The sequence below is a fragment of the Manacus vitellinus genome, unplaced genomic scaffold (assembly GCF_001715985.3).
Source record: "Manacus vitellinus isolate BGI_N305 unplaced genomic scaffold, ASM171598v3 scaffold_39_pilon, whole genome shotgun sequence".
NCBI lineage: Eukaryota > Metazoa > Chordata > Aves > Passeriformes > Pipridae > Manacus > Manacus vitellinus.
In genome coordinates, this window is record NW_021940534.1 from 7,045,177 (window position 1) to 7,071,692 (window position 26,516).

The following is a 26,516-nucleotide window of genomic DNA, read 5'->3' on the forward strand; positions in this document are numbered from 1 at the left end:
AAAGGGCCTGGCTGGTCACAGAAAGCCTACATCTCATTTCTGTTTGCTGAAGTGGAAATCTCTTTGCAGTAGCATCTCTGGGCATTGTTATTGGTTTCTCCAAATGAAAAAATTTACAAGAAAGTGTTCCTAGTTCACCTGTGGGAGAGGAAATAGTCCATAAAACATGTTTGACAGGGACTTACCAGGATCTTGGGAAAGTTTTATATTTAAGTACTTGGAAAGTCAATGCTGAAGGCAAGTTCAAATTGGTTTTTGACTCCTTTACGCAATAACAAATTTTGTCTTTCTTTTTTCACTCTCAAATAAATAAACAACTTCCATAGCAGGCTGGAGCTTGTTCAACTTTGGGAAAAGAGCAGGACTGGCTTTTCTCTCCACCACCTATCGTGTGTATAATGTTGAATTACATCTTAATGCAATCACTTTGGATGGCTGAAAAGAGATCATTACTAATAGGGTATTTTGTTATTTTTCAATTTTTTCAGGGACATAAGTAGTAATTCTTAGAAGCTCAGGAAAAAGAAAAAAGCACACAACTGACTGCTTGGAACTGTCCTTTTAAATGCTTTAAAAACAACTTTGAAGGAACCACTCATTTTCTTCTGCTGCACCAACACTAATGTGCCAGAACACCAAAAACATGACATGACCAAGAAACCCTGTGTCTTCTTCAGCTGAAAACTCCTCAGCCCCATCTGAAGCCAGCCTTAAAGTTCAACTCCCATCAGTTGCACCAGAAGTTGAGCCTTTAGCAGGATTGAGCCCTTGGTCTGGTCCCTACGTATCCCTAATAATGAATCATACCCTGTGCTGCACCAATGTGCCTGATGTCATGGAGGCAAGTCACTGCAAATCCGCCACCTCAACCACATATTCCCACAGGGAGTGGCTTTTCAAACAAGTCAAAACTGTCCCAAAAAGAGTCCCCAGCTCTCCCTGTTGTTTCTTTGCTTTTCCCCAAATGTAGCTGGTGTATAGTCCATGGTAAAGGTGAGGAGCTGAAGTCAGCTTGGACCAATAAGGCGGGTGAACTGGAAAGCACTCAGATTGTGGTGGATGTATCAGTGACAACATCCAGAGCAAGCAATGGTGCAAAAGGGGCTGGAGAACAACAAAGTGGCAACCCCTTCTCCTCTTCCTTAACTGCTCTTTCCCCTCTAGCTTTGGCTACCCAGCCTGCTGCTCCATCACTTGCGCTGCCACCAAAAGACCAACTATTTCCTGTATCCATCACTATTAGAGCAAAGTAAGTTGTATAAAGCAAGTTGTTTCACACAGTATAGTACTACCTCCTTACATTTCCTTAAGGGCCCAAGTATCTGTCAGACCTGAGGTCTACTTCAGTGGTAGTTCTTAGGTCCACAAAAAGGCCTGTTCATAGCCCAAAGAGACGCAATGCTCTGCAACATATGCACACTTAACTCTCCACAGGTTCATGCCGTTCCAAGGACCACAGAATGAGAAACCTGACAAGGACAGAGGACAAACAATTCCTCAAGTTTCTTCTCTAACCAAAACTATAAGAGCATAAAAAGCAACACTTTATATCGAACACATTCTTTTAAACAGCAACAACCAGCAAGCGCTCTGCTCCCCAGCACTAGCCTTCATCTCATCCTGCCAACTCGCAGTTCTCCGGGCCCTGTGCATCCCAAATCAAACTCCGGTATGTGGACAAAAACTGGTCCTCTTACCACCTCAGAGTAAACCTTATGCCAAACAACTCAACACATCTGACCTCAACTCGACACTCAATCCTTACTAGATCTAGTAAGGAGAAGCCTTACTGAGAAGCCTGCTTACCCAGCCCTACCTCTCCAAACCTTGACTCCAGCCTGCTTTGACCATTTGTAGGTTAACAGCAATCTTACCAACATGATGACCTTAACTTACATACTGTACAAACATCAATCTGCCCAGTGAAGAATGCAGAAAGATATCACACCTTTTCAGACCTGCTGTCCACATCCCTAACCAAAGTGCTGGTGGTAGACCTGCAATGTCTCCCTGCTCAGAATTCAGCATCATTTTTGATAGTACAAAAATCCACTCAGACTTTACAGAGCTGCCCATCCTGAGTCCCATCCAGGATGTGGGTTTCAGGCAACCCACAGCCAGGGCTAAAGACAGAGAGGAATGCACAGATAATTTCAATTCTGGATCCTGGAAGTACCACCAAGCTAGGCTGATTCTGGACAGTACCAGCTTGGCAAGCTGCTGGCTCCATCTGACTATGAGTTTAGATTATAGAGTGAAGGGGCTGCAGAACCAGCTTTGTTTCTTGCTTGTTTAGGTGCCAGCAGATTGGGATGACAGCTGGTGCTGATCATACATCCCAGAATGATGTCTGGGGAATACAGGACTTTCCTGTTTCAGGGTAAGGCTAGAGTTGGAGCTGGGGCTAGCACTCAGGGCTGGAGGCACTAGATCTGCCCCCAGGCCCTGATGTGTGGGGGGCTGCAGTCAGCTACAGAGAAGCAGCCCTGGCTGAGTCTGGGAGTGGGACGAAATCCCAGAGCACAGGGCTCACGTCAGGCTTCAGATTAGGCAAAGGGATTAAAAGAATGTTTAAGAGCAGGAATGCCAGTAAAATGCTCTGGATCTCCAGAAGATAGCTATCAATCAAACTTTCATGTCCCCATCACTGGCCTTCATGCCAGCCCTTAACCCAGTACTGGTCTGCAGCAACCTGCTGGAACCACAGCCTGCCGTTTGTTTTCTTTTTAAGAAAAAAAAAAAAGGAAACTATAAACGCACAAAATCCCAAGCAATACCTGCCAACTGCCAGTCCCAGCCTCGTGGGCTTTGCAAGCTCCAAAGCAGACATGGATCTCTAGGCTAGATTAGAGAGATAGCCTTGAACCTACTACTGTAGGCTAGATCTAGCATTCACATCATGTCTTAGGGGAGCTTGCAGTTCCACACAGGCTGCAGAGGTTGGAGGCAGGTTGTTGCATGTCAGGAAGAAGGGCCAAGTTTGTTCTTATGTCAATTCTTTGAAAATAAACAACTATGGGGAGTGGGGGGGGGAAAGAGCAACTAAAACTGTTTTTAGGGCAAATGATTGTGGTAAAACAATTGCTAAATATTGCATTATATAAAGGATAGGTGTTTATGCTCATGAATTTGGACAGCTGAAGAATGACACCCTTAGCATTTTTTAGATTCTCACCATGACCCTTCATATGTACAGGGGGAAAGAAGTCTCCTCCATGTTTGTCAAGTGCCATCTAGAACCTCTTCCAAAACCCAGCATTAATACCACTGCTGCAGGCCTGGCCTGGCCCAGAACAAATTATGCCCCTATGACCTCAAACTATAAAACTTTGTCCAAGAACTACAGATTCAAGAGAAAAAAAAAAGTTTTAAGTGCATGTACAGATCTATCAAAATTTATAGAAAGTTATGTAGAGAATTGAAACATCAATAGCACTTTTCACATATTAAGGGAGCCTTAACACTTTCCAACATAGTCTGAGGAAGAACTTAACTTCTCCCTCTAGAGGATATGAAGATTAGCACAAGGAACATAAGGTTATGTCAAGCCCAGAAAACTAACGAGATGCTAAGGCAGAGGGTCAGCATTTTTGCTTTGAAAGTCTACTAGCAGTTGAGAAGGACCAAAATTACAACTGTAAAAACAATGAGTCATTAACTTATGTATTTATTTTTACAGAAATGCCCTAGAAAGTTCAAAATAAATTCTGAGTTAGCTTTTTGCATTTAAGAGATCTGTGAAGCTGTTTACCACAGAATGTTTTAGAAGTTCATTGAGAGTGACAAAATAATTTCTTTAAGTCTTCTCTCACTCACCATGTCCAAAAAATCCTTTCATTTCCTTAGTTGGAAGAGATTAAGACAGACATAACCAGACAAGACTGTCCCCATAACCAGACAAGAGACCCCTAACACACTTTCCTACTCCAGTGGTCCTCCATCATCCTGCAAGTGCACCTCAGGGGACAAGCCCAGGGTGAAGGACACACAAAGCACCTGCCTTGTTCTGCTCCTGTGCATCATGTTTACAGTATCAAATTGGCTGTACAATTTTGCAGGTGAAAACAGTGGGTAAAGATTCAGTTGCAGAACCAGGTAAGCAATCTGGTATTCTGGAATCCAACTCTCACAGCTCCTCATCATCAGCCTCTCCACTACCTGTGACCAAAACTTGTGGGACACATTGGTCCTCAGAAAACATTGGCCTCGCCTCTTTTGTCTCTCAAAGGACCACAGGTGTGACTCTTGCCTAAGCACACATGCCAAAAGCAAGCATGTAGCCTGCCACAGCTAGTTTTGCATTGTTTAATCAAAATATTTCAGCATGGTAATCAAATCCCTCTAAGGAGACAAATCCTTAAACACAAAGCTGGTTTTACTGGCTTCGTCACTGGGAAACCACATTCAAAAAACTCCACCTTTCAATGCTTCTATTGCTACATAAAATATATAGTATGGAAGAAGCAACAAATTAATACCAGTTTGGCACAGACCTTGGACCTGGGAGGAAGCCTAGTGCCAACTGCTCAGAGTGCAAACCAGCCATATGGTACTGAGGGACTTCAGGGAGATGGGGTTGAACCCCCGAAAAACTCCAACACCTCAGTAATGAACTTTTTTGGAACTTAACATATCTTATCCAGGAATATCTGCCTCCCCAGTCATTCACTGGGACTCAGTGGGAGATGTATTGGGGGAGGACTGCAAGACAGGACTACTTGGGAGGGCCCTGAAAGATAGAATTAATTGCTTTTGTACATTTTTATCTTTGATAGCAGAGTTGTAAATATTCCCACTCTACATACTTAAGCTTTCTACTGCCACTAAATCTTTTGGCTGCAGAATCCCAGAAATGCAGTTTTCCAAGCATCTGACCTGCGCTGGAGAATTTGATGTCTTTCATATGCTCAGCCTGTTCTTAAATAAGTAAAGACATAAATAATAAGTTAACAGCATCTCAGATTAGGCAGCTAATTTTCAGACCATGCTTACCTGCACTAGTGCAAACACACAAGCAGCATTCTGCTGCAACTCACCCACAGCCTGCCCTCTCCATAAAGCACCTTCTCCTGCCTGTTTTAAACCAATCCTCTCCCCTAGTTTAAGCCAGAAAGGGTGTCAAAGCAGTTCTGTTTCGGTAGCTGTAAAAATTCATCCTGATTGCCAGACAGAATTGGACTCCATTTTCAGAGAAGGCAGATAGCAAAACAGTTGTGCTTTGAAAAACACACCAGACAATTATCAAAAGCCTTGCTTGCAGAAACATTCTAAAAGCTCAGTGACAAAGCAATTGAGTTTATGCCATGAGTTCAGTAAAGATGTTCTTATTCAAAAGCAGGAAAAAAATAGCAATCTGGATGCTCCACTTGGACACTGGAACACCCATCAAGCAGTGGAGCAGAGGATGACCATGTGTGCAGTCAACAGAAGGGAATTCTCAAGTCTTAGGGGTAGATATCACATCTGCACAATTCAGTCTTACTGCAGCAGGGTCATCTCCTGGTGCCACAGCCCACCAGTTACCCCACAGCCCACCTCTCCAGGTTCTGTTTGTCTGTGCTGGGTGACATCAGGTGAGCTCCACAAAGGAGGCTCTTGCAATAGCCCAAAAGAGACCCAAGAGCCTTACCATTAAGTACAATCTTGGGAAGTGGAGGAAGGGAACCGAGGGGTGGGGGAAAGTATGGAAGATAAATTGGGACCATCACCTTGAGCTGGTTTTGTCCCAGTTCTTTTTATACACGGAACTGGTATTCCTGCCCCGGCAATACTTCTCTGTCTGCACGTGTGCCAGCAGCAGGGCACAGCATAAACATGCTGCTATGGCCCACAAAATGAGTGGGCCTTGTCAGATCCTCATCTCTGGTGGGAAAAACAGCGTGAGTATCCCTGTTACTTTGAAGCTTTTTCTTTAGCACAGGATACAAAGTCATGCCATCCCATTCCCATCCTCCCCAACCCCAAGTAGACTGGTGCCTTTTGGTAGTTGTGTCTAGCATTCTTCAACAACCATTCTCCTGCTTCAGGAATCACCAGGAAGATGGTTCATCTCATGATTCTCGCCCCAAAAGCTCCCACCCACCCCATTCCTGTAGACTGCCTCACTTCTATACGTGTCAAGCCTGCAATGGCCAGGACACATGAACAGCCCACCTTGAAAAGCACATACCCCACTGCAACAGCCATCCCCAGGACACCTGCACTTGCACAACATGGGCTTTTCTGGCATGCTCCACCTCAGGTCCCCTGCAAACACCTCAACTACATAAACACACCCTAGAGCAAACACCTGAGGCAGGTAGCTCATGCTTCACACAGCCCGCACAGACAGTCCTGCCACACATCACTGAGAGCAAGGGTCCAATCTGAAATGACTGATTCAGGATCACTTTCCTGCTACAGGATGGTAGAGCCAGGAAAACTTGATCAGGCTGTGGTGCATGACCTGGAGGGAAGACAAGATTATGTGGCCTGGGACGTTTCCTCTTCCCTCAAGCACAGGTGATAGCAGCCTCCTTTCTCTGAAGTGTCTTCTCAGGTAAAGGAGGTAAACACCCCCCAGTTGGACACACACTCTGGCTCCAGGGCTTCCAGGCTCTATGCCAGGAACTAGCACCTATCCTTGCCTTCAGAGCAGCCAGCCCCAATGAAAATTTGGTTGTCTCTTGTGTCTGACAACCCAAGACTCACACTGATCAGCCATGGACCAGTTTCCTGGTGGAATCATCCACAGGTGAGCTACATAAGATTAAAACACACACAGTTTCATAAAGATTCACTTACACTTAACCCATTTCACCAAAAACACAGAGGTCTGCTCAGTGCATGGCTTGTTACCAGGGAAAGGCAACAAATCGGACACAATTCCCCACTGCACCCACAGCCTCTAGTCCCTACACACACTTCCTGGTGCACACACCTTCATGAACCACAGCTGCTATTGCAGATGCACACACGACAGCCCCGTCAGTCAGCAGGAAGAATCCCCAGTACAAGGGGATTTCAAGGGCAACGTGCACAAAGCTGTTATTGTTTCAGTCACCTTCAGCACTGCACCGATGAACACAACCAGCCAGGCTCAGGTCAGCCACCACTGAGGTCACCTCTGCCTGATAATGTCTCTGGGCAAGCTCCCACGATGGCAGGGGAAAGCAGGAAACAAAGCGTCCATACTTCTAGCTCAACCCTTGGTGTTAAGACAAACGGCCACCCCCAGTATGCCCTCACCTCTGGATACAGGTCTTGCACGTCCTTTCACTACCAACTTAGAGGCTGCCCTCTTTCTTGCGCATTGGCACTGATGTAATGCCAATTTCCAAAATGCAGATATTTTATCTTGGTCTCCCAACATCCCCATATGCTGAGAAAATACCAGTCTTGCTTCCCAACACGCTCCAGCCATACTGTCTACACTTATATGTGAGAGTATATCAATCCCTGCGGGGATAGGGAGAAACAGAGGGGAGAGGAAGAGAGAGAGATCTGGAAGCAATGGCTGGTTCCCCTCTTATTGGCTTTCTAATCAAAGGCACAAAAGAGGTCGTGAAGGTCAATCTGGGGAGTGCAGCCACGTGTGCAATTGGCCAATATGCTCTCTCTTTTGGACGTGGAAGGTGAGGGGCAGACAGAGGGAAGCCTGACCCTGCCCCTAGCCAACTCATCATTGTTTAATATCCACTGATGGATAAAAGCCATCGTCTGTCATCAGAGGATGTATGTCCTGTAAGCACAAATTTTCAGGGCATCAACTCCACCCCTAATGTGGGACAATCAAGACATTTACTGGAATCAGAACCTTTCTCTGTGCTGCCACAAGGAGTTCTGAAACAGCAGGCAGAGGGAAAAGTTCTAGGTGTTCTACTGTGTGAGGAGAACACCTTTCCCAACACTTGTCAGCCTCAGTGGTCAAAGCAGCTGCCAAGAGAGCTGCCAAGGTGGTCTGTCTTTAGACACCTTTGCCCAAGCACAGGCAGGTCACTTATGAGTAAAGCTTTGCCAGCTCCTCCCTGAGAGCTGGGGTATCTCAGCACAACACAGACTGGCAATGCTGAGCCATACCATGAAGGTGTTTTGCCACAGCCTTGTATTCAATCACACACGATTAAACAGCAAATACTCACTTGACCAGCTTACAAAATAGAGGGTTAGTAACACTCTTAAGAGAAAAAGTGCCTTATGTTGGGATCCAAGACAGAAAAAAAGACAAAAATAATCAGGCACTGTCTGTTTGGGTACACCTGCCTGATTAGTTCAGAAGGGCACTGGGCAATTAGGACAGCCCCCCAAACCACAAAACTCAGCTTTCAGTAAGGAAGCATCAAAGGTGATGCAAGCACAGGGAGGCAGTGAAGGCACAGTGCCTGCAGGGTTATCCACAGGTGACTGACAGCCTGCAGAAGACAGCTTGCTCAATCTGCTTCCATACTGTGAGAAGGCCTTTGAATCGCCATTCTCCCCTCTCCAAGAATCTCTTTGAATGAAATCACTGCTCTGAAACAAACCAAAGTTGCTTGTATGCAATGTGAGGCAGGGGAGTAAGAATGCAGGACCAAATCAGTGTGAGTTTAACAACAAGTTAAACCTGCACAGGTAAAGAATTTTAACAGGCACAAGTGTTAAACTCATTCTTCCCACTGAGAAACCTATGGTATACCCTCTGTTCAAGCAATTACACCATGTTACTAACAAAACCACCCTTATAGTTCACATTGTACATATATAAATAAAGGATTTTTAATTTTTTAAAAAAGAAAAAAAGATGGTAACTGACTAATTCACAACACATCATCCCTTTCTCCAAGCCAAAGCTGATTTTATTTGCCTTTCTTCATTTTTGCAGTCTTTTCTTTCCTCTTCTTCACGTGCTTTGGGATTTTGTTTTTTCTCTTTTCTCTTTGGGCTTCTTTAACCATCTTTTTCCTTTCCTATAAATAATCACACACCATTCAGTTAAAGATAGAAAGGAGTGAGTGATTTTGAGCAAGTTAATCAATTGTCACATTAACAAGTTAATTTAACACATGACATAAAAATAAGATTATCAAGAGAAAGAAATAAAAAAAATAAAAATCAATAGGAATAGTGAGGGGAAAAGAAAAAACAAGTATAGGTTGGGGTGGAGCCAAGACCTACACACTGGTAATGACAAGGCAAAATTCAAACTAGTTAAAACATCCATTTCATGCGACCTTTGAAGAAAGGGAACCTATCAATAATGATGAGAAGTGACTAAGACTTCTCTGCTTCATATCTGAAAGACAGCAGCTCCACATTGGTATAAAGTGTCTAGTAGAGCACCGTATTTTTATTTGACAGATTTTCTCGGAAGAAAAACCCAACAGCAAACTCCCAAATGTTGAATCCCTTAAGCCCAACAAGTTTCATGCTTCTATGTTTTTTTTGCACAGTACCTAAAAGTCTGCCAAAAGGCTCTCACCTATGAGTGATAATCTGCAGAAGAGCCTGACCAAAACTGAGCATAATTATTCTGCAGTTTAGAAAACAAAGCCTTAAAAAAACCCACTCAAACCCTAACCATAATTGCTTTGCATGACTGCATTACAACTCTTTCCCCCCAGCAAAGGTAGCCAGTCTGTACTAATTGTTCTGCAAAAGCCACTGAGGTATAGACACTGTCACCAAGACTCCAGTTCTGTAAGTCAAGTGGTCTCAGTTCCCTGGGCACAAGGAAGTTGATCAGTGATCACAACCACAAACCAAACACCAAAGCCTGGAAGAGTAGCCAGAAGCACTGAAAAGCTGCCCAGGCTTCACTAAATTCTGCTTTGTGTACCCCTATAATTCCCTGAGAGACCTCTCTCCTATCTTTGCCTAGGCTACAGAGAGTCGTGTGACATGTTGCTCTACATAAAAACACCACTAATAAAGCATGAAAATCACTGTCTCTGCTCTGTTGTTTCAGACAAGAATTAGCAAAAACCACTAAGTTTGGATTTTTTCATGCCACATAAGCAGAGGTGGGAAAAATAAACAATTCCTAGCCAGTTGACCTTTTTGTCCATGCCAACTTCAGCAGGTTTATCTTTGGGATGTACAGATTCTTTACAGCCTGAGTCAGAGTCCTCTGAGCTGCCATCATCATCATCGTCATCAGAGTCTGTTTCTGACTGGCTTGCCTTTTCAAGAAGAGCAGGAATCTGCAAGATAAATCAAGAATTATATCAAATCAAACCCAAGCAAACTACACACACACACACACACACACACATATATACACACTATGTATACATATATATATATTTCTTAAAAACCAGAACAGAATCTGCTGCAAAGAAATCCTTGAGAGAGCTGATGCCATCTCCTTTACTACAGCCATCACTGAGTCTCAAGAAAAAGAATGAAAAGTAGGTTAAACAAATTAAGAACAAGGAATCTAGAATGTACAACACAGTTTCTTTTAGGTCAGGTCTCACAGCATAGCTGTTATTTGTACTCCCAAACTAATTTCCCTAAGTTAAACAGCTATTTGCTAACATATGTGGAATCCAATTTTTAATTATCTTGGATCATACTCAAATCCACCTTGGGGGCACTGTATGTATACCATATTGCAAACACAAATATCTACACTGGAAAACTCACTTATTCCTAAACAAGCCTGGAGACTCTGCTACAGCCTGATCCCATCCATGTTTATATTTCCATTTTAAATCAGTCTACACCACTGCTAGATAACATTTACAAAGTAAGGAGGGGGAATCCACACACAGCTTCTACCTTGAATTACAGGCTACAGCTGATCTGAATCCAACTTCTTATCCAATGTACTTTACAGAAGTGTCACTGTCAAGTACTTCAAATATAGTAAGACATAATATCTTATGCCTTATACTGCAGGGCTATTCTTTATGCAATATTACAGCAAAGATACTCTGAATATATCAAAACTTGCAGCTGTGCTATGACTTAAATCAATTACATTTTCCATAATTGGAAAACACTCCCTCATCTCCACCTTAACTTTAGAGATCACAGCCATATCAAGGATTTTCATTTCATTTCAAGCATTGACCACAGTGAAGGGAAGCTATTCCTGTATTGTGCAGACACGTTGCCGTGCCAGACACATCGTGGACATAAGTGGTCACTCTGCAGACAAGAGGCTTCTTTCATGGTGCCAGCTGCAAGATGAGGCATTCTCTGTGCTACCTGTAAGCACCTTTCTGAAGATGGCTAAAATGAAGGATTTCAAAAAGACCCTCTCACCTTCTGAACACCAGACAAATCCTTCTTTAGTCCTGTAACAGTCTGGTAGAGAATCTACATCAAGGGAGAGAGAAAGAAATTAAATTATCAAAATACGTCTTAATTCTTTGTGCCCAGACAAAATTATTATTTAAACATAAATTAAAAAAAAAATGAAAAAAAAAGACCAAGATAAACCCCACAACATTAGCATTAGCACTAACCAGACAATTTTGAAGTATGATACCGAATTCAGTACTCAACACATTGGTAACAAAGCTTCTGTTTTTGTTTGCTGCTATCAGTTTCCAGTAAGAAGAATTCATATCCCCTCCCTCTTTTTCGGCAGTGTCTCAGCATGTCTACTCACATTATCTTGCTGAACATTCAATGCCATATCCTCTTCTTTCAATTTCATCATAATATCCACATCTCTCTCGTAGTTTTTGACTTCAGTCAAAGTTCGAGGTATGTAAGCCTTCTTAAATACCTGGCAGAGTGAAAAGAAACACAGACTTACTTATTTACATACAGTGTCACAATGTTTTTCTTTCCTAATTATGCATCCTTAAAAGAATAATCACAAAGACTCAGAGAAACAAAAAATTGACATAGCAGTCATTCACTACCATGCAATCTATGTATTATTGACAGATCATGACTAATAAGGCTCCTCTTGCTCCTCCAGGCAACTAACAAACTTCTCCAATCCTTCCAACTATCTCTTAAACCTATTTGAGTCCTAAGGCTTTATATTCTAAGGATTTTTCTAACGTTTTTATTGTGATATTTACAATGCCTTCCAAAAACATCTCTTTATATATTTATATAAAACCTGCTTCAACCTACAGACCAACTCAAAAAAGATTCCTGCAGCAGTATAGTACAGTAAAAACTACTGCAGTATCAACAACATACTTTAAAATTTGTGTTTGAAACAGTCTTCCAGCAAACTTATGACCCTACCAGATTAGAGAGAGGTATTTTGCTTCTCTTTTTCATGGTATCAGTTCAATCCTAATACAAATTCAGTTCACTTCGTGATCATCACTGCTTGTCTAAGTGCTGTGCACAAAGCAGAAGCCCCCACCTCCACAGAGCTTGCCCTTAATCAGCTCTGCTCTTTTGTTAAGAAAGTGACACAAACTAGCCATGGTCACATGAGAAGTTTATGAGAAATAAACTGAACTTAGATGCTATGAAACCATTTCTGTTACAGGTCAGTACCTTATGTAAACAAAGGAATAACTGGCTTGCAAAAGATGGACTTGTTACAAAACACTAGCATCTGACTATAGATCAGAAGTTGTACTCTGAGGATATCCTGGGAAACAAAAAAATCTTTCCTTGGTCAATCTTGAAGCAGTTAGTAAAACGTGCAGAGCTCCAAGAGAAAAAGAAAAGTCTTCGATAAATCAAGTAGTACTGACTCCAAAGATAGAGGTTTGTTTTTTTTCTGGTTTGTTTTTTGGGTTTTTTTAACTCTTCTGGAACAGATAGAAATGGTTGTATCTTTACATCAAGCCTTTTGAAAACATTAGCAGCTTTCTGTAATGGACTTGAAATGGCTTCACTTAATATAAAAGCAATGGAAAAACTGAATGAGACTGGGACTAGCAAACTGATCAATGCATGTATCCCAATAGCCTGTTTCTGTATCACTGGTCCAAAACCACCAACATAATCAGATCTCTCCACTCTGTTTTTTGTTAACTAAACCTGAACTAGCTACAAGCAAGGATCTAGCTACAAGCAAACAAACTGGTTTAGGAAATGGTGTATTTGTCTTGTAACAGTTTATTGCTGTCAGCTTTTACACATGGCATCCCTTAATACTTCACATCTCAACTAGTTCAAGACATCTCAGTATCACAAACAATGTTTTGCTTATCATCAGCTGTGCATTTTGACAAATAAAACAGAACACTTTTCATTGTTTAGAAGAGGCAAGGTTAATATTATTTTAAAGCAGAAACAGAAATCCTCACTTCCTCGTCCACTTTATCTTGACTGGATCTTTCCTCCTCTGTTCTTTTCGATGCTATTTCCATTGCCTAAAGAAATACAAAACAATACAAAGTTATCACTCTTTAGAATCTCATGGCTAACTCTTTAGAATCGCATCCAACTAACTACTCTCATCTATGTTTCTCCCTGTATTTCACCGTCACTCACACACACTCCAGGTTTCCCTATGGGAATGACTTCAGCGACACCTAATGGTAACCAACACTGCTGCAAAGCACACTTACAACTGCAGATCGGGGCTGTTAATAGAGGGAAAACACACTTGCTGCTCCTCCCAGACCAAATTACGGCAGGCCCCGCATGGCTACGTGACATAACAGCACAAAGAGAATACAATGAGCAGTGCTCAGTCCTGGAACTTGGCTCTTCTCATGCACACCAAGCAAGCCAGAGGAGCACAAGTAAGGGGAACCACGTGGCACAGCTCACTCTCATTCAACCTCCAGTATGAGAGAAAGTACACAATAGCTGGAATTCTGCATGCTGTACTGTTATTTGGACCACATTCATGTGGTCTTGAACAGGAAAGACATGTCAAATCTCCACTCTTAGCATGACATACGTGGCCCCCATTTTTCTTGTGTTAACTTAAAAAGCACTTACACACACACCCCTTTCTAAAGAAATATCTAACTGGGAGCAGAGGACTGGCAGCTAGAGATGAAATACATGAGTGCTGCTAGATGCACTGAATAACTTCAATTCCTCCTAGACACAATGCCTTCTGCCAGCAGCTGTATTTGGCAAGCAAGATCAGGTATCTTGAAGTAACATTGTCCTAGTCATTCCCTTCTCCCCTCAGCCCATCCTGCTCAAATCTGCATTCTTAATATCCCACTCTCTATATAAGCATGGTTATATTTCTGCAGAGCTTCTCCTTACCAAAAAGAACTAATTTAAACCATCCTGGTTTTAGTAGCACCTCAAACAGACATTTGAGTTTTCACAATCAGAGTTTTTGAGAAAACATAGAAGGAAAATGTTGTCACTCCATAATGGTATAAATGGAAAAGACCTGTGTGTGTTTTTGAAGCTCTAGCATAACAGTGTCGTGTACCATCTTCCTTCAATAGCAGGATGTAGAGTAATGAGATGAAAGAGCTTGAACTATATCTGATTTTATTGTTCAAGTCTTCCTACATAAGCAACAAGGTCATGAGGTCTTACCTTAGACAGGTAGTCATCAATGTTCTCACTTGTGATAGAAGGATCAGTAATAAACTCAAACAGCTCCCTCACAGTCATCACTGCAACATTGTGCTTCTGGAAAAAGTCTACCAGGAGACAAGGGCAGAGACAAAAATTATAAGTAATTACATCTAAAAAATGCAACTATGAGGATAAAGTGAAAAAATGTATTTCCAATAAGGAATAGAGACCTCAAACTTTTGCCAGAGAAACAAAAGGATCCACTGAAACACAGTACAGCCTAATTATGATCCACCACATACTAGAATTTTCCTCAATAGTACACTCAGAATTTGTTTCTTGAGTCAATTATGACCAAAATCTGAGGCTGCACTTCTGTACTGAAAACAGCAGAGAACTGCTTAACAGGCAGTTTAATTAAGCAGAGGACTGCTTAATAAGCATTTCCTACTAAAGTTCTCAGAAGTTCTCTCACTATGAGAAATTAATCACAGAAAGAACAAACAAAATTTACTTTGGAGGCACCTCTCTGTGCCTATGGAACCACAAGTCTCTGCAATGATCACAGCTAGGGCAAGATGTTTCTTAGAGACTCTGTAGGAAAACTAGACAGTGACAGTTGCAGTGACAGAAAACAAACAAAAGCCAGAAAGGAATTACTGGAAATCCATGACCAGAAAAGTAATAAGGAAAAATTAGCATACTGGGTATCAACAGACATATTGCATCAAAACACACACAGTTTTTTGCACAGACTTTTGAGAGCCCCTGTAAAATAAGAAAAAAGTCAATCTGAAAAGAAAGGGGGGACAAAAGCAGGCTGCAGTGAGATTTTTTGTCCTCAGAGACACACCCTAACAGGAGGTGTGTGTGTTACACAACATGTAGACTCACATATGAGGGCCAAATTCTCAAGAGAAAAACACTGTCAAGGTAATTTGTTTATCAAAATACTATGACAAGTGATAACATCTCTAATTAATTACTCTATGCCTCGATCCTCTCAGCTGCCCTGGACAAGTAAGCACAGGCAACTTTATAACATAAGGTAACTTCTTGCCAGCTGAGGAATTCCAGATGTGGATTCAACTCACAGAAGGAAACACATCAGTATGTCTGCACAGTATTTTAAGTAAGGGAAGACTGGAGTGGGCAGTGCTGCAGTCTGGGACTCATATCTATCATAAATCTGAGATTCAGCCAGGTGACTCATTTTGGCCAGATAATTTCTGGCAAAATAGGCTACTCTCTTCTGAACTCAGCACAGTACACTGCTCCTTCAGGAAGTCATGAGAACATAGGAGAGGAAGTATTTTAATGGAATTTTGACAGCTTCTACAGTCAGTTACACCTGAAAGAACACAGGTGAACACAGTTAAACTTGCTAAATAAACCAGCTTGTCAGAACAAGGGTTGAAGTGCAGCCCACTCACCGTTAACGTTGGCACAATCTTTTCGCAGGAACTCCAGTGCGTGAGGGTGGTCATGCTCCACAGCCTGAGACACATCAATTATGTACACATCCCCACTGTGGTATCTGCAAAAAAAAACCATACAGAGCTGCACTAACTTCACCATAAAAAAAAAAATTATAAAAATGATATCTCACTAATTTTTCCCCCAGTTGAGGGGGGTTTTTTTCTGGTTGTGAGGGGGCTTTGTTTGGTAGTTTCGGTGAGGGGTTTTTTATCTTTATTTGGGTTTTTTGTTTCTTATTTGCGGGGTTGGTTTGCTTGTTTGTTTGCTTGGTTTTTTTTTAACAGAGAAAGCTCAAATCTGGCTAAAAGCTACATAATTAATTACAGAAGTTACAAAACCCAGTAACAAAAAGGACCCCACCCTCCCTTAAAGGTACTTTAGTACTCTTACAGACATTGCCAATGCATACATTTTAGATGTCACAATTCAGAGCGAAGGTTAAAAACATACAGCATATTAAATTCACTGAGATCTGCATGAACAAGTCTGGCATCTTGGTACATTCTTCTCATGTACTGGATGATTTGTAGGTACAGTTCCCGGACTTTGGAGTCAGATAACTGAGCATTCTTCAGCAGAGGAGCAGGCCTTGAAATTACAATATAAATAACAGAAAGTGAATACTTTTTCCTTCTTTGTACCAGCTGCAAATGCTTTAATTGCTGTCCTTCTTTGTACCAGTTGCAAATGCTTTAATTGCTGTATCTGATCCTTCCACTGAGTAAGTATGTCAAGCAATTCAGCATGAGCAACAAAGTGCAAGGAGCTATCATGAAGGGCAACAAACCTTGCTACATGCTTGCCAAAGATACTGGAACTGTTTCCAACATGAAGTAATTTGGACCATGCTACATTAATGTTTGTACTACAAAACCTATGAGCTATCTTCACGTAGGATTAGCAAACCTTTCCAGCCTTAATCTCCGCTTAATTTGCACACAACTGAAGCTTCAGAATCATACAGATTGCCTGTAGTAGTAGCTGGCAAATGTCTGGGTACTCCAGTCACATGCACATATAAGAATAACATGTTAATTTTACAGGCCTCAAGCAATAGTAGGTAAATTCAGAGGGTTGGTTTGTTTGATTTTAATAAGCCTTCATGGAAAGCTACTGTTAAAACAAAAAAAAAGCAAACAAAACAAACTTGATTTTCCAGAGATACTTACCTATCACCTTTACCAATAAAGCCCATGACAAGCACATGACTCCTTAGCATAATTGGCTCTGGGCAAGGTATCTGGGCTGTATTCAACCTGAAACAAAGCCACAGAAAAACATAAAATCAAACTCTGCTATTTGCATTGCACTAGTGCATAAAGGAGCTCTGTTGCTTTATACATAATACACAGTAAGAGCTCAGGAAACTCTCACTTGTGAAGAACAACTAGGAAATGCATACAAAAAGCCACAACCATTCTGGCTCTGACCCTTTTCTAAGCATTCCTGTGTGAGACAAAGAGTCTTTACACAATTCAGGTTAATCCTAGATTAACCTATATCACACAGCATGCTGCTACTCAGCAGCAGCTATTTCCAGCTTTTTCTTGCTGTTCAGTCATGTCAGACAGAGTTCAGACATTGAAGAGCTTAGAGCATGAGCAGTAAAACAAAAGAATATCTTTATTCCTCCCTCCCCTTTTAATTTCTCTCCTATAGTGAAGTTTAAGACACTTTCCTGAACACTCCAGAGACCCTAAAAGATAGTGATAATCACAGTCTAGCAATAGGAGAGTACCTCCTATAAACTTAAAAGTTTCAGTTACCTTCGCATGATGAAATAAAAACTGTGAAAAATCACCTTATTAAATTTCTCATTTCTTTTTCAGCCCAGGTTTTCACCATTTTTCTTGGGTTGCCTTTGCAGTATCCATGACGAAATCTTTAAATAAAAAAGAAAATACATCAGGGACTCTTAGCCAATCAATGCAGTATTAGCACCAGTGATTTTACCACCTTTCAAACAATCCCACTTCCCAAGTAAAACCAGGCAGAAGTCAAACTCACCTGAATTCGCCACTCACATACTTATCCCGATCTTTAAACATCAGAATAGAGGTTTTGTAAATCTTTATTGCTCTGTTCTCTCCATTTGCAGTACCAGCATGATATACATTAGCCTATCAGATTACAAAGGAAAGAAACAACATTACAGAAAAGCTCTTTAAAGCAACATAATCTTCTCTCTTCTTCTCTTTCTGACACCCGGAAAAGATCCGATCTCACCCCAGCCCCTACATGGCACCCAGCTGAGTGAGACTGAACACAAGGGCAACCCTTTGTCTATGAGGCAGCTTACAGGAAGTATGTAACACGGGGCAGGGCTACTACAGGACAAAACCAACACTGAACAAGAAAACTGTCTCACTTTGGAGACTGAAACAAGTCCTTGTGTGAACAGTTAACTTGAGCCTGTGCACTATTTAGTCCCCAAAGCATGGCCCAAATATCTCATGTTTTCACTTCTACACAGGGTGGAAGTATATCTTTAATCAGCATCCAAGGACTTGGAAGAAAACTAGTCAGCCTAGGTGACTAGGCATTCTAAAACTGATTCACTAATTTACTTGGAAATCTGTGGTCTAGTTTTAATTATCTGCAACATTACTTGATAATAACAGCACACAAACATGATAGTTTTGTAAAAGCAATGAAGGTTTAATAGTATTTTAAACAGAATTCTGTTACACCATTTAGATACTTCCATGTCTGCTGATCTGCATGCAAGAGTCTCACATGAAGAAAGAATTACCTGGGTTGGTGTGTTTTTTCAGGCACTATATAAAATTACGTGTGTACATAACTTTTCAAAAAATTTTGGTGGAAAGATACAATTAATGAAATCCACAAATTTAAGATAACATTTAAGCATTTTTAGAAATCTTTCATACTTGGGAAAATTGGTTTCCTTTAAATTGCCTTTTATCTTTATGATAACTTCATACCAACCAAGCAAAAAAGCTAGTACTAAACCCAAGCCTTTCAGTATATCTTCTGAGCACCATAAACTTCTGCCTAGGTTGTTGAAAAAAAAAGAGACTACTATGTCACTTCCAATAAAACTTACTTCTTTCCCTGTGCTGATGCAGCCATTGATTTCTGATATGACACCTCTAGACAACATCTTGAAGAGAATCATTCGGGTCCTTGGATCCAACACCTCAAATTTAATACAGAAAAGTCAGCACAGGATAAAACTTAATAATACTGTCCAGTCTTAGTACCATAATAAAGGATCCATGGCATCAGACTACTCTCAAGGATTAAATGATAATCCAAACAGCAACCACTCAGAATTCTGGCATGATTCTAGAATGATACTTCACTTTTTCTGCCAACATTATTAATTTTTCTCTTTTTTAAGCTAAGTATATGTCTTTGAGCTAGCTCTAGAAGAGAAAAAGAGAATTATTTCCCACACATAGTTGCATCAAATATTTTAAAATAAGGTTTCTCTTGGGATACAGTATCATAACTGAAATAAAGCAGCTATGTGGCTTAGGGCCAGTACTAGTTCAGTCTTGCTAAAGAAGAAAAAAAGAAAAAGGCAAACCTAGCATTTTTTCTTGTTCTTTGGAATTTTGGAATTCTGCATTGCATATACGAACACAATGCTAAGCACAAAAATGAGCTCCAAAATGTTTATGGAAGCAAGTACAACCTTCATATACACAAAAGAAACAACAGGTCTCTTCAGGATAACAAGGGAACAGAATTCCAAAGTAAACTCAGTTGCTATTGTATCTGTTTTATCAGTGATTCCAAAATTCAACATTATTTGCTCTGGTCAAGAGAAATTTGATGAATTAAGGACTTACCTGTTCTACTGTTGCTCTGTCTGACTTGTCTTTGACTCGGTACCTAGCAGAAGCGAAAATAAAATGATAAAATCCCACATATGGACTCAGTTTTGACAGAGCAAATCACGACATTCTGTATCAAAGATAAGGTGACAGCCTCAAGGAGTAAGGCTTTCAGCTCATACAGAAGCAAAGGTTTCTCCTGCCAGCAGAGGGATGTTAAAAAAAAAAACCACAACAAATCGCCACCACCACCATGACCATCAGTGTCCTTCACTTTTATAGATATCTTCTTGCCTGTGCTGAATTATGCTCATTCAGGAGAAAACGGTATCTGTCTTTACAACTTACAGCTATAAGCTACAGGTCTAAAAAAAATCTTAAAAAGAATTACTTTTCCCTCACCAAATCATCAGGAGGAAACTTCAAAAGGTTTCTAATACCTTTTTAGCCCAAGTGCTTAAGGATCTCTGTCTAGAAAAAAGAGTAACAGAGATAAAATAGCCTTTTCTAAGGGAATGACACCTGTCACTTACGTCTTACAACACCAACACAATTTGATGTGCTACTAGTGACAGAAAGATCAAAATCTTGGAATGATTTAGACAACTGTTTTGGAAACGAAACAGTTTAAGACTAAAAGGTAAACTGCACACAAACCACTTCTAAATTTCATTTTTCTTAACAAACTTTTCAAAATAAGGAAATAAGCACTACACTTCTGGGTTCAAATCATTTAAGTGAAAACAGAACTACAAGTAATACTCACATATCTGCTTCTTTCTGTCTAGACTTTTCTGTGACTCTGTTTATAACGGAGTCATCAAAATTCAGCTTATCTGAAAAACATTAGAAAAAAATGAGAAAAAAAACCCAAACCCAAAGAAGTTTCCTATGTTCGAAATTGCCCCTGGAATTCTGCTGCCAGCCAATTTGCCATAACACAATGTTAAAACATAGGCAGAGCTCTCTGTAACAAGCAGAGAAGCTTAGCTGCACACTAAGGTTAAGCTAGCTCTTCACTCTGTCTACATTTCAAAGTAGGACTCTAAGGGAACACCACAGTGAGACAGTTCCACAGACTTGGAGATGTGATGCCATCCAGAAGTAATGCCTTTTGGACAACATCTCACCGTTAAATTTGTCTGCTCTTCTCTTATCACAATCAAATGCCATTTTTCTGAACAGAATTAAGCAATAGGCTCCCGGATTCTCTCTGACAATATATTTAAATGGTGTTTGATTAAATGCTAAGTGTCTAAATGTATAAAAGCTGCTGTATTTGGCTACACGTACCAGCAACCTTTATTTTAGCACCACTTTGTTATAAAGGAAAACACAGCCTCTGATCACCACCCTGTCAAAAGGTGCCAATCACACCCTGTCCTACCAGGCTGTGCCGAGCAGCCGTTTCCATCTCACGGTAACCATCAAACTACACCATCTAGGACAGCAGCCTCCTCACTTATCACAGAAACTCTACCCCTGTGAGAGAACTGTTGCATAATGTACCACCCTAATACTACAGGGGACTGCAACTGTCTAGAAAATGTAGCTGTGGTAGCAGCTGTGAGAATAACCAATATCACAACAGAGAGTTGACACCCTCCCTCCACACCAAACGGTTTGCTCCTACAGAGAAACTAGGGAAGAAAGAACTTTATGTGGTCTGGAGAAGTCAAGGTGAAGTTAAAAAACCCACAAACAGCCACGAGGCTCTGAAGGTGGAGACAAAGGGGTAGGACAGCCAGTTAATGGAGACTAAAGGCAACTTCAAGTATGCAAAAGCCATTTTTAATCTGTCTGGCAATGGTTAAGTGATTCATTCCAGTGAGTTCTGGCTTAATGTAAGCACAGTTAGTCCGAGAATGTCACAGTGTTAACTGTTTTCATAAGAGAAGACAATGCGATTGTACTCACCTAAATTAATTTTGTGTTCAAATTTTCTTAAAACCTTGTCTGTAGGGGTGGACATTTTTGCTGAACAGCAACTAGGGGTCTGTCTATTTGCCTGAAACAAAGGATTTGTTATTGTAAGTTGCCTTCTGCACACAGACCTTTGAAATACAGACAATATCATTGGAAAATTCAGCTCAAATGCCTATGCCTAAAGCTATAACAAGAAAACCACAAAGGGTGAGGAAATAGATATAGATTAACATCAGATTTTACTTAATTCAAGAAAAGAAAATACAGCTAATTTTAACCCAGTTAAAATTAAAAATGTGCCCTAAACCAGGGTCATTTTTAGTCTAGGAGGCTGCCAGTCTCTCATATAGCATCTTTTCTATCTCTAAAAGGAAGGGAAATAGCAAACAAAAACATAGAGACAATTGAGAGAAAAAAAATGCGAAGGTAATGAACAGAGAAAACTTTACAAGATGCTGTCTTTTCTTACAGGTAGTCCTCTCCAAATACAACTAACACCTGAACTCGGTTTGACTAATATTGGATAGCATAAACCTCTAACTAAAGGCAAGAATAAATCACCCAGGACAAGTGCTGTCAGACATGACATGCTGTGATCAGCACCACTCTAATTTATCTCAACAGTAGGAAAAACGAGGTTTTGAACCTCTGCTGTCCAAGCTGGTGTGAGAACTAGCATCCTTCTTACCCTCCATATATGCTTTTCATTCTGCACAACACCAGAGTTTCTGTGCCAACAGTATACACTTTAATTCACTTCTAGCACCTCCCATCCATTTCCTATGCTTTTTTTTTTTTTTTGCCTCCTTCACTATAAGTCTAAAACATAACCTGTTTCACCCTGGGTGTTACTAGAAGGTAGGGTCTTAAAATTAAATAGAAAGGATGGGGAAAATGGTGAGAAACACAGAGGACAAGTACCAAAAAGTAAGGGATATCAGCAGAGATCAGAGTGGGCAAAGAAAGAAAAGCTGAGAAAGGTAAGGAACAGAAGGAAAATCGCAATGAAAAAGAGAATCCAGCAGCAGGGTTTGAGATAAGAAAATCAAGATGAACTCTGGCCACAATGTACATATACAGATAGCATGGCAGAGGAACAGACTCAAAAGAAAGGCATTCTCTCAAGGAAAAGTTCCTATTTACATTGATTCTCAACACAGTATTAACAGAGAAGGAAGCCTTCAGATTAGCCCCATTTGCTCTTGGGCGCCCTTGACACTCACAGAATAGCCTCCAACATACCTGTGGATTGCACCCACCAGCAGCATTGTGGCGCTTCAAGAGTCTTCCCACCTCATCATCCCAGTCCCAGTCTTCATCTTCCTCTTCATCATCATTGTAGTCATCACCATCTCCTTCCTCAGCATTAAGTTCTTCACGTGGGAATGACTGGTAGCTCTCAGTGACCTCACCTTTAGGTGTTTCTGTGTCTTCTGTAGATTCACTTGAAAGAAATACAGATGTCTGTATAACTAAAAACCATTGGTACAGTCACTAAAAATTCAATACATTTTTCCCAACAAATGCTTTTGCAAGGTTAGCTATCCATGAGATGCCTCTCACTTCATCTGTCTTTAAGCAATATACACTTAAATATATGCTTACAGAGGATGTCACTGCTTTTAAAGCACAGACTGCATTCAAATTATCACCCTCACCACATCAATGATGCCTTCTAATTTGTTCTACATTAACACACATTCAGATTCCTCTGACTCCAATCAGATGGACATGCCAGATGAAGCCAGCTGGCTCCTTCACCAGAGACAAACCACGCTACTTGCTGCTGCAGCAGATTTCCACTGGCAAGGTCTCACACAAAACCTCAACAGCAACAGACAGCCAACCCGCTGGTATCTCAGGGCACCAACACAACCTGCATGAAAAATGTTAGGTAGGCCTGAAACAGAATTTATGGGAGAAATGAGCTCTTATGATTTACTCATGTCATAATTCACTGTGTCCAGTTCTGGGTTCCTCAATTCAGGAAGGACATTGAGGTGCTGGAGTGGGTCCAGAGAAGGACAATGATGCTGATGAAGGGTCTGGAGCACAAGTCCTTTGAGGAGTAGCTGAGGGAGCTGGGGTTGTTTAGTCTGGAGAAAAGGAGGCTCAGAGGGGACCTTATCGCTCTCTACAACCACCTGAAAGGAGGTTGTAGCCAGGTGGGGGGCAGTCTCTTCTCCCAGGCAACCAGTGACAGGAAGAAAGGACACGGCTACAAGCTGCACCAGGGGAGGTTTAGTTTGGACATAAGGAGGAATTTCTTCACAGAAAGGGTGATTGCTCAGTTGAATGGTCTTCCCAGGGAGGTGATGGAGCCACCATCCCTGCAGGTGTTCAAGGAAAGACCGGACGCGGCATTCAGCGACATGTGTTCGGTCACAGGTTGGACTCGATGATCTTGGAGGTCTATCCCAACCTAAATGATTCCGTGATGTTGCAATGTCAGAAGTATGTCACAGTTTTCTGCCAAAACAAGTCTGTCCCAAAGCAGCACACACAGCAGAAGAGCGCAGCTGGGAGAGCGCACGCAGCCTTTCCTCTCGCCCCCTCCTGTAACTCGGGCAGCACCGCCAGCGCCGGGCGAGTCCCGGGGCTGCTCCCCGCCGCTCCGCCTGTCTTCCCGGCCCCCCTCCCAGCGCCCCCCCACACCCGGCCCCTCGCCGCCTCCTACCCTTCCGAGCTCTCCGCATCGTCAAACTGCCCGGGCACGACCTGGCTCATCACCATGGCCCGGTAGTCCATGGCGGTGGGAGGCGGGATGGAGATGCTCGCGGGACGCAGGCGCCGGCCCGGCCGCTACGGCGCCGGCAGAGGGACCAAAAGCAGCGCGAGCGAAGGAGGATGCGACGGAGATGCCTTCGCTTCCCGGGCTCCGAAGCGGGGAGCGGCTGGCCTCGGGCACACAGGAATGCCGGAGAGGGACTTTCTGCAAGGATATGTAGTGATAGGACAAGGGCGAATAGCTTTAAACTGAAAAAGGTTCCGTTTGGATTAGGTGTTTGGATGGAATTCTTCACTGTGAGGGTGGTGAGGTCCTGGAACAGGCTGCCGAGATGAGCTAAGTATGCCTGGAACTGTTCGAGGCCGGGTTGGATGGGGCTCAGAGCAACCTGATATAGTGGAGGGTATCCCTGCCCATGGCAGAGGGGTTGGAACTGGATTATCTTTAAGGTCCCTTCCCACGCAAACCATTCTGTGATTCTATGAATTCACGGCAACTGCCAATACATACTGAACTGTGCCACACCTGTGTAATATTGAATAATACAGCCTTAAAAATACTGCATCTTCAAGTGCTCTTCTCTTGATTGGAAATGACCATTTCTGCCACAGATTCATGGTTGTTTTCCCTAAGACAGTGGTGATGACCCGTGTTCTCCATAATAGATTCTGAGTAGAGTTTTATTTAGTATGGTCTGAAATATTGAATTCCAATCTTTGTTAAAATAAATACCTAATTGAAGCCAGAAGAATTCCAAATTTTTAAGCCTTGCTAGAAGCATCTTAGGTCCTAACACCCCTTACACTGAACGACATAATAATCTATTTATATACCAATATAATGTAGGATTAAGAAAATAAAAGTGAGTGCTGGGCTTTTTCTACCTGGTACATAATGGTACAATTTTAAAATGCAGTCTTTTTTTTGTAGATGTTTTCCCATTATCCAAATGGTATGTGTAAAAGGTATCAAAAACCTGTGATTGTACAGAAAACACGGATGCTTATACTGAGACACCTTTAAAAAGGAATCAATGCTATAGGTGTCATTTGCATCTGCAACGCTTCCATAAAGTCAACTCATTGAGAGTCTCTGAACGTGGAAAGCAAAAAGCCAGTTACTGATATTTCTAAAGCTAAAGCTGTACTTCAGACTTTCTTCAAGTTCTGCCACCTAAACTTTTGACACTTGAGCACCTTGAACCCTAAGTATCCCTTTTTCCTTCATTTGTATAAAAGAAGGAATCTTGTGTTACATGCTCCCTCTGTGTAACAAAGTGCCAGCTGCTAGGGCAGAAGAGAATACAGTGTCAGTCAGAGGGAACGGTACAACAACTGCTTTCCAAAGCATTCTTTACTACAGACAAACATATAAGGTCAAACTGTGTGAGAAGGTACTGTGACTCTGCTTGGACCCAGGTGACTCCAGCCAGAGGAGAGAGGGATCATTGCTGGAGGGCCCTGCCTCATACTGCTCAATGGCTCCAACCTCCAAGTCAATTCCCTAACACGTCACAAGGGAGGTCTGGAAGGGGAAAAGTTGATTCCATACAAAAGCAAACTGTCCCAATACTTCTTATTATCTTGTATAACCTGGAAATTCCCATCATGCTTCATTGTGCTAGACATCATACAAATGCTGAACATACACGGGAGCCTGTACCCTAAGGAACTCACTGCCACGGTTCCTCTCTGACAGTGGACACCATGCTGTTTAAGGCACTCTTTAGCTGCAAAATAATTACAGCAGCAGTCAAGGGTTCACCTCTGGTTTGGGAATAGGCAGTACCTCTGCCAGCAGCCCTGCCACCCAGCTTAGGTCCAGTTGCTGCCCCGCCAGCACACTATGCCTTCAGCCCATCTGAGTAGCCACCAATTTAAAGAGGTGAGATGTGCCTTTCTGCGGGTACGTTCTGTGCTCTTTCGCCCCAAGTGTACAGCTTCTTTCAACAGAAATTGGATTAAGCTCACCTGTTTGCTGATCTTTTTCCTAGAACCAGGTGCTGGAGAACTCTTAATCCGCATGGGTTAATCCATGTGCAGAAAGAATGTGCTATTCTACAGGTTTATGTCACTACCCAGTAAATTATTCAGTGCTCTTAAGTAAATATACTCATTTATTTTGATGACAGGAGACAGTTTGAAACATAACACTGCCAGAGGATTTTCACATTCATTTTTATTCCTTCTTTGCTCCAG

At 41.8% G+C, this 26,516-nt stretch overlaps 1 protein-coding gene across 1 annotated transcript; it reads right to left on the reverse strand.

The window, feature by feature from the left end:
- Nucleotides 1–8,787: 8,787 nt before the first annotated feature.
- On the reverse strand, nucleotides 8,788–24,338 carry RIOK1 (RIO kinase 1). The gene is made up of 17 exons (XM_018077636.1): nucleotides 24,268–24,338; nucleotides 22,833–23,034; nucleotides 21,582–21,672; nucleotides 20,431–20,500; nucleotides 19,680–19,722; nucleotides 18,929–19,021; nucleotides 17,869–17,981; nucleotides 17,663–17,743; nucleotides 17,031–17,117; nucleotides 16,312–16,449; nucleotides 15,816–15,919; nucleotides 14,401–14,507; nucleotides 13,194–13,259; nucleotides 11,576–11,695; nucleotides 11,227–11,280; nucleotides 10,011–10,157; nucleotides 8,788–8,924 (listed from the first exon to the last, which is right to left on the reverse strand). The coding sequence occupies exons 1-17, from the start codon at nucleotides 24,336–24,338 to the stop codon at nucleotides 8,814–8,816; spliced, it is 1,698 nt and encodes a 565-aa protein (XP_017933125.1). The 3' UTR covers nucleotides 8,788–8,813.
- Nucleotides 24,339–26,516: the final 2,178 nt, after the last annotated feature.

Coding starts and splice junctions, on each gene's coding strand:
- RIOK1 (XM_018077636.1), bottom strand. CDS start 24,338: ATGGACTACCGGGCCATGGTGATGAGCCAGGTCGTGCCCGGGCAGTTT. Junction 19,022..19,679: donor ACAGAGCAACAGTAGAACAG/GTAAGTCCTTAA, acceptor ATTAAATTTGAG/GTGTTGGATCCAAGGACCCG. Junction 17,982..18,928: donor GCATCAGCACAGGGAAAGAA/GTAAGTTTTATT, acceptor GTAATCTGATAG/GCTAATGTATATCATGCTGG.